Below are 8,968 nucleotides of genomic sequence, written 5' to 3'. Positions count from 1 at the left end.
CAGCAAAGGATTCTATCAAGAAAATCACGAAAACAACGAACAGAAACACACATATACAGACAAAGACAATTGATGCACCAATTTCAAAATATATGAAATTACAATCATCATTATTTCTAGAACAAAACAACAAAAACAAAACAAGAAAAGAAAAAAGAGACACAACAAAAACGAAACAAAATAATACCCCCCAAAATAAAAAAATTAACGACGAAAAATGAAAATAAAATAAAACTGAATAAATAGATAAAAAATACCTACAAACTCAGACAAAAAGGTACCTACAAACTTCTTGCGAAGAACAACAAAGAAAATAGAAATGGACATGAATGCATGAAGAAAGTATACAGAGTCAAGCTGAATTATGTCGGGACAAAATAATAATAATGGTATTTATATAGCGCTGGATCTTGTGCAGAGACAAATCAAAGCGCTTTTCGCACCAGTCATTCACACGCATGCATAACTCTAAAACTGTAGAAACTAAAGACAAGGAAGGGCAGGCAAGGGAAGCTATTTTGGGAAGAGGTGGGTTTTAAGGCCAGACTTGAAAGAGCTTAGTGTGGAGACTTGACGAAGCGAAAGAGGAAGTTCATTCCAATCGCAAGGTCCACAAACAGAGAAAGAACGGCGGCCAACAGTCGAGTGTTTGAATCTGGGTATGCGTAAACAGAGTGGATCCGAAGCCGATCGTAGTGAGCGAGATGGAGTGTAGAGGTGAAGGCAGCCGCAGAGATAGGAAGGGGCAGTTTTGTGAATGCATCTATAACATAGAGTGCTGATCTTGTACTTTATTGTAAAAGTGGAAGAAAAACAACAACTTATAAATCAAACAATATAAAAACAAACAAACCACCCTAAATACAGACAAGAAACAAAGAAAGAAAAAACTCCGGGGGGGTTGGGGGGGGGGAAAGAGATGACAGGGGTAGGAGGGAGGAGGTGGACGCCCCACGCAGCATGCATGCAGATCAACTCAGGCGCCGACTGACGGTCACGTGACACAAGTGAGGCTCACACAGCAACACCGTCACTGTGACGTCAAAGCTTGGCGCCGCCTCCGCCTCCTCCTCCACACGCACCAGCCCGTACACCCCGGGTGGTGACGTCATCACGGATGACGTCATGTAGGCCGCCACCATGGAGACAGTGTCGTCACTCAGCACGGCAGGGAAGACGGACTGGAACTCTCGGAGGGCGGCCACGGGGTCTTGAACACGTGGTCTTTTGGCTCGGACCTTGGTGGGGGGACGGAGGGAGCACAAAGTACAAATATATATATATATTCATGTGCAGTGGCGGTTGTCTAACGCACACACAACACTAGACTAGCAGTAGTTGGCCACTGAAAAAATCCTCCAGGTGCTAAATCTTCAGATAGGGGCCAGGTTTTTGTTGTTGTTGTTGTTTGTTTGTTTTTTTTGTGTGTTTTTTTTCCAGTGATGATCTAACAAACACAGCACTAGACTATGCCATTAGGAAAACCCACATGTGCTAAATCTTCCCTGGGGGTTGGGGGTGGGGGGGGGGGGCAGAATTTTTACAGTGGTGATCTAACGGACACAGCACTAGACTGTGCCATTTAAGAAAACCCACAGGTGCTAAATCATTCGGATGAGACGATAAACCGAGGTCCCGTGTGCAGTATGCACGTAAAAGAACCCACGGCAACAAAAGGGTTGTCCCTGGCAAAATTCTGCAGAAAAATCCACTTCGATAGGAAAAACAAATACAACTGCACGCAGGTAAAAATACCAAAAAAAATAGGTGGCGCTGTAGTATAGTGACGCGCTCTGCCTGGGGAGAGCAGCCTGAATTTCACACAGAGAAATCAGTTGTGATAAAAAGAAATACAAATACAAATAAATCTTCACTGGGAGGGGGGTGGGGTGGGGAACTTTTGTTGCCCCTCACCGTCCTTCCCCAGTAGGCTTGATAAGTTTCAGTTTCAGTTTCAGTAGCTCAAGGAGGCGTCACTGCGTTCGGACAAATCCATACACGCTACACCACATCTGCCAAGCAGATGCCTGACCAGCAGCGTAACCCAACGCGCTTAGTCAGGCCTTGAGAAAAAAAAAAGCAAAAAAAAAAAAAAAGCAACAGCAGAACTGGATGTGTATGTACAGGACTCCCCCCTATCCCCCGACCCTCCCCCCGCCGCCGACTCCCCACGCCCCCCCTACCCTCCTCCGCCCCCCCCCCCCCCACACACACACACACACCACCACCACCACCACCACCCGCCACCCCGTCCCTCCCCCACACACACCCCTCTTGGAACGCCACGAGAGAACCTCTCGTCCAGAAAGACACCCAAGACTTAATCCCTTGAAGCGCTAGCGAAACCTTAACGCAGACAATCACTAACTGGACCTTGATTTCAGACACAGTTAGATAGACGAAGTCATTTTACTGTGACGGAATATTTTGACCATATTTAGTTTGAAAAACAAAATCAGCACACTGTCACAAACACAGACATACAAATTATTCATTATTAAAAAAAGTTTACCATATCTTCTTTTAACCTTTTTAAAAAGATTCATTCGATGCTTATGAATATCTAAAAAAAAAAAAAAAAAAAATTTTATTGTCAGTAGATACTGAAAAACAGAAGAAAAAATTGTGTACTATGCTCAGGTCGTAAGGCCCAAACTTTTGTTGTCACTTTCAAAAATCATTGTCTAGTACAAACTGCATGTCTTCGTTACAGAAAACAAAAATGAAAAAAGAAAGAAATGATAAGAACATTTGTCACCAATGTCTAGGAGGTCAGGTTTAATGTTAGTCTGAACCTTGTTTTCTCACAAATTATATTGCCTCTCACGAGTAAGAAAGATTGTTTAGAAAGTAACCTTTGACGTGTCAAAACAACACTGAAAAGTACAACTAATGCCCAGTCTACGGTCAAAGGGAAAAAAACTGCATGCAGAAAAATGGCCACTCTAGAAGCCTGAGTAGTTTCCCTTGAATCGAACGTCGTTTTGAATAATAATAATAATAATAATAATAATGTACATTTATATAGCGCCCTTTCTCACTAAGAGGTCAGGGCGCCTTACATGAAAGAAAAATATTACAAGTAACATAAAACATTCATGACCACTCTTTCTCAAAAAACCCTTCCCCCACTCACACTCTCCTTTTCCCACTCTGTATACATCCAGTGAGCTGACATGGGTGGTGCTGGAGAAAAGGAAGCTGAGAGTACTTTTTGATAGGTTTTAAAAAGATGAGTCTTTAGTGATGAGCGAAAAGCAGAAATAGAATCAGATGCACGGATATGATAAGGAAGGTTGTTCCAGATGTGAGGAGCAGCAAAGAAGAAAGAACGTTCACCCTAGGTTCTTGTATTGACACGCGGAAGTTTCAAAACGTAACAGTCAGAGGAAGAGCGGAGATTTCTTGTGGGAGAAGGTTTTTGTTGATATACAAAAAGCTCAAACCTCGACACGTCGTTTTGAGCTGACAAGAGTGTCATGGGAGACTGTGTTGACTTTGTACATATTTTACGTCACCCAGTCTTAAATATGTATATTTCATTGTAATGCGCGGTGAGCCCCATTTGAGATGGGGGGGGGGGGGGTACTACGCTATATAAGCCTGCCTTTATCTTATTTTATTTTATTTTTCATTCTTTTGTTAATCCTTATTATTATTATTCTGTATTTGTATTTCTTTTTATCACAACAGATTTCTCTGTGTGAAATTCGGGCTGCTCTCCCCAGGGAGAGCGCGTCGCTACACTACAGCGCCACCCTTTTTTTTTTTTTTTTTTTGTTGTTGTTTTGTGGGTTTTTCCTGCATGCAGTTTTATTTGTTTTTCCTATCGATGTGGATTTTTCTACAGAATTTTGCCAGGAACAACCCTTTTGTTGCCGTGGGTTCTTTTACGTGCGCTAAGTGCATGCTGCACACGGGACCTCGGTTTATCGTCTCATCCGAATGACTAGCGTCCAGACCACCACTCCAGGTCAAGTGGAGGGGGAGAAAATATCGGCGGCTGAACCGTGATTCGAACCAGCGCGCTAAGATTCTCTCGCTTCCTAGGCGGACGCGTTACCTCTAGGCCATCACTCCACTTATTGTTTATTATTATTATTATTATTTTAATTTTGAGATACACAAAAGGAAGAAGAAAGAATGCTAGGGGAGTGGTGATGGTGGGTGAGAGAAGAAACAGGGGAGGCAATAGAAAGAAGAAATAGATGGCGCTGCATGATGATGCCAAATCAGCCTGGAATTTTGTTGTATACACACACGCCACATTCCTCTTGTGACCAGGAAAAAGGGGCAAAGCAGAAATAATCATAAAATGAAAGAATCATTCTTGGCGGGTTACAATGTCCATTAATAAAAAATAAATAAATAAATAAAAAGAAAAGATAAACAATGCTATCTCTCTCTCTCTCTCTCTCTCTCTCTCTCACGCACACACACTCTCTCTCTCTTTCCATTTTTTCCATTTATAACTCTCTCCCTTTCGCGCGCGCGCGTACACACACACACACACACACACACACACACACACACACACACACATATATATATATACATATATATATATATATATATATATATATATATATATATATATATATATATATATATATATATATCAATACAGCGGCATTCCCAGTCTCTGCTGGGACGATTAATTTTATGATAATAATAATAATAAGAAGAAGAAGAAGAAGAAGAAGAAGAAAAAGAGCAATAAAAAAGAAAGCTCAACTAACAATCCAAAGACTCCCCTTAAATAATACCTCCCTGCTAACAGAAGGGCGATCGACGACGATGATAATGATGATGATGGTGGGAAAAAAATGCTTAAGCGCTCCCTCCCTCCCTCCCTCCCTCCCTCCCTCACTCACTCACCTCATGCATCTTACGATCCATGCTCAACAGCTGGGGCTCGAACCCGATCGCCTCGGCCATGTCCGTGTGGCGGTAGATGTTGCGGGCGTGGTCCAGGGAGTGGACCGGAGTGGTCTGGGTGATGACCACGCTGACGTCAGTGCTGAGGTGTTCCTGAAGCTCTCTGTTCACTAAGGGGGGCGGGGGGGGGGGGGGGGTTGGGGGGGGGGGGGGGCGGGAAGGAAAGACAGTGAAGTGGCGTGGTGTGGTGTGGTGAAGTTGCTTTTACTATGTGGGTGTTTTTTTGTTTTTGGTTGTTTTTTTTTTTTGTGGTTTTTTTTTTTTTTTACTAGGATGCTGCTGCTGCTGCTGCTGCAGATCATGATAATACTAATTCTAATGATTATGACACTAATGATGATGATGATGATAATGAATAATAAATATACTGCTGCTGCTGATGATGATGACGATGATGATAATGCTAATTCTAATGATTATAATACTAATGATGATGATGATAATGAATAATAAATATACTGCTGCTGCTGCTGATGATGATGATGATGATGATAATACTAATTCTAATGATGATAATACTAATGATGATGATGATAATGAATAATAAATATACTGCTGCTGCTGCTGCTGCTGATGATGATAATACTAATTCTAATGATTATGATACTAATGATGATGATGATAATGAATAATAAATATACTGCTGCTGCTGCTGATGATGATGATAATACTAATTCTAATGATTATAACACTAATGATGATGATGATAATGAATAATAAATATTCTGTTGCTGCTGCTGCTGCTGATGATGATAATACTAATTCTAATGATTATGATACTAATGATGATGATGATAATGAATAATAAATATACTGCTGCTGCTGCTGATGCTGATGATGATAATACTAATACCAATGATTATAATACTAATGATGATAATGATAATGAATAATAAATATACTGCTGCTGATGCTGATGATGATGATGATGATAATACTAATTCTAATGATTATGACACTAATGATGATGATGATGATAATGAATAATAAATATACTGCTGCTGCTGATGATGATGACGATGATGATAATACTAATTCTAATGATTATAATACTAATGATGATGATGATAATGAATAAAAAATATACTGCTGCTGCTGCTGCTGCTGATGACGATGATGATAATGCTAATTCTAATGATTATAATACTAATGATGATGATGATAATGAATAACAAATATACTGCTGCTGCTGCTGATGACGATGATGATAATGCTAATTCTAATGATTATAATACTAATGATGATGATGATAATGAATAATAAATATGCTGCTGCTGATGATGATGACGATGATGATAATACTAATTCTAATGATTATGATACTAATGATGATGATGATAATGAATAATAAATATACTGCTGCTGCTGATGGTGCTGCTGATGCTGATGATGATGATGATGATAATACTAATTCTAATGATTATGACACTAATGATGATGATGATAATGAATAATAAATATACTGCTGCTGATGATGATGACGATGATGATGATAATGCTAATTCTAATGATTATAATACTAATAATGATGGTGATAATGAATAATAAATATACTGCTGCTGCTGCTGATGATGATGATGATAATACTAGTTCTAATGATTATGATACTAATAATGATGGTGATAATGAATAATAAATATACTGCTGCTGCTGCTGATGATGATGATGATAATACTAATTCTAATGATTATGACACTAATGATGATGATGATAATGAATAATAAATATACTGCTGCTGATGATGATGTTGATAATGATGATAATACTAATACTAATGATGATAATACTAATGATGATGATGATAATGAATAATAAATATACTGCTGCTGATGATGATGTTGATAATGATGATAATACTAATACTAATGATGATAATACTAATGATGACGATGATGATGATGATAGTAATAATAATGATAATGCTGCTGCTGTTGCTTCTGTTGCTACTGATGATAGTAGTAATGATGATGATACTAATAATGATGATGATAAGAATAATAATAATAATGACGACGACGATGATGATGATACTACCACGACTACTACTACTACTACGACTACTGATAACAACGATAATAATTATGATGATTATTATAATGATAAGGATGTTGCTGATGAACAATAAACATGACCATAGTGCCCTTTCACCATGTTAGGCTCGCAGGCACTGTATATGAACGTCTATAGCATTATTATAACGTTGTGATTATAATCATATCTCACAGTTGTGACGTTTACACACGTTTGTCACCAATCGGATGATTACACGCTCGCACGCGCACACACACACACACACACACACACACACACACACACTCACGCATACACACACAACACACATTTTACATCATACATCTCACGGTAGTTTTCTAGTTTACCTTTTTTTCTTTTTTCCTCTTCCCGTCCCCCCCTCCCTCCCCCCCCCCACCACCACCTTCCTCCCCCCCATGCCCCCCCCCCTTTTTTTATTATTTTTTTTTTTTAACGTCTGATATCACTGATAGTGAAAAGACGCTAAACTAAAGAACGAACACAACACACACACACACACATACACGCGCACACACACACACACACACACGCGCGCGCGCGCGCACACACACACATACACACACTTCTTGTCTCCCCCCCCCCACCCCCACCTCTTCTCTACCTTCTCCACGCAGCTTCAGCTCAATAGGGTAATGGTCACTGACGTCTTCCGCCTGGAGACAGTACATCACAAACAGAATAGTACGATGATGATGATGATGATGATGATGGTGGTGGTGATGGTGATGCTGACAGTGATGATGATGATGGTGTTGGTGATGACAGTGATGTTATATCGTGATGATGATGGTAATGATAGTGATGCTGATAATGATGATGATGATAGTGATGTTGGTAGTGATGATGATGGTGATGATAGTGATGCTGATAATGGCGGTGATAGTGATGTTGATAGTGATGGTGATGATAGTGATGCTGATAATGGTGATGATAGTGATGTTGATGGTGATGGTGATGATAGTGATGCTGATAATGGCGGTGATAGTGATGTTGATAGTGATTGTGATGATAGTGATGTTGATAGTGATGATGATGGTGGTGATGGTAATGATAGTGATGCTTATAATGGCGGTGATAGTGATGTTGATAGTGATGTTGATGATAGTGATGTTGATAGTGATGATGATGGTGATGGTAATGATAGTGATGCTGATAATGGCGGTGATAGTGATGTTGATAGTGATGTTGATGATAGTGATGTTGATAGTGATGATGATGGTGGTGGAAATGATAGTGATGGTGTTGACAGTGATGTTGATAGTAATGATGATGGTGATGTTTATGATAGTGATGATAATGATGATGATGATGATGATGATGAGAGTAATGGTGATGATAATGATGCTGATAGTGACGATGATGATTATGATGATGGGGATGATAGTGATGATAATGATAGTGATGCTGATAATGATGGTGATGATAGTGATGCTTATATGGTGACGATAGTGATGTTGATTATGATGATGATGGTGATGGTCAGGACCTTTACAGATGCCCGCAACAGATGGAGAAGCACTCTTAAGAATCAGCTACGGATTGGTGAGGACAAACTGTCAGCTGCTGCAGCAGAAAAGCGAGCTCGCAGAAAAGGGACGGCAGCCAACAGACCAGCATCAGCTTACACATGTGACCGCTGCGACAGAGACTGTCTCTCTCGCATCGGTCTCTACAGTCACAGGCGACGCTGCTTGGTCCAAGCAGACAGCCCGATTAGACATTAGATTGGATATACTCTATCCATGGTCAGCCATGACCGAAGGAGGCCTACTACTACTACTACTACTGCTGCTGCTGCTGGTGATGGGAATGATAGTGATGGTGATGATAGTGATGCTGATAATGATGGTGATAGTGATGTTGATTGTGATGATGATGGTAATGTTAGTGATGGTGATGATAGTGATGTTGATAGTGATGAGGATGGTGATGGTAATGATAGTGATTATGATGATGATAGTGATGCTGAAAATGGTGA

At 40.0% G+C, this 8,968-nt stretch overlaps 1 protein-coding gene across 1 annotated transcript in view; it reads right to left on the bottom strand.

The window, feature by feature from the left end:
* Nucleotides 1-904: 904 nt before the first annotated feature.
* Nucleotides 905-8,968, bottom strand: part of LOC143290169 (deoxyribonuclease-1-like) — a 43,753-nt gene continuing 35,689 nt past the window's right edge. Inside the window, exons 9-11 of the mRNA XM_076599476.1 lie at nucleotides 7,592-7,643; nucleotides 4,879-5,048; nucleotides 905-1,238 (exon numbers count right to left, since the gene is read on the bottom strand). Coding sequence (XP_076455591.1) covers nucleotides 972-1,238; nucleotides 4,879-5,048; nucleotides 7,592-7,643 — 489 coding nt within the window. The 3' untranslated portion in view covers nucleotides 905-971. The remainder of the gene's footprint in view (nucleotides 1,239-4,878; nucleotides 5,049-7,591; nucleotides 7,644-8,968) is intronic.

Source organism: Babylonia areolata, chromosome 15, assembly GCF_041734735.1.
Source record: "Babylonia areolata isolate BAREFJ2019XMU chromosome 15, ASM4173473v1, whole genome shotgun sequence".
Taxonomy (NCBI): domain Eukaryota; kingdom Metazoa; phylum Mollusca; class Gastropoda; order Neogastropoda; family Buccinidae; genus Babylonia; species Babylonia areolata.
This window is presented reverse-complemented; position numbering and strand designations above follow the sequence as displayed.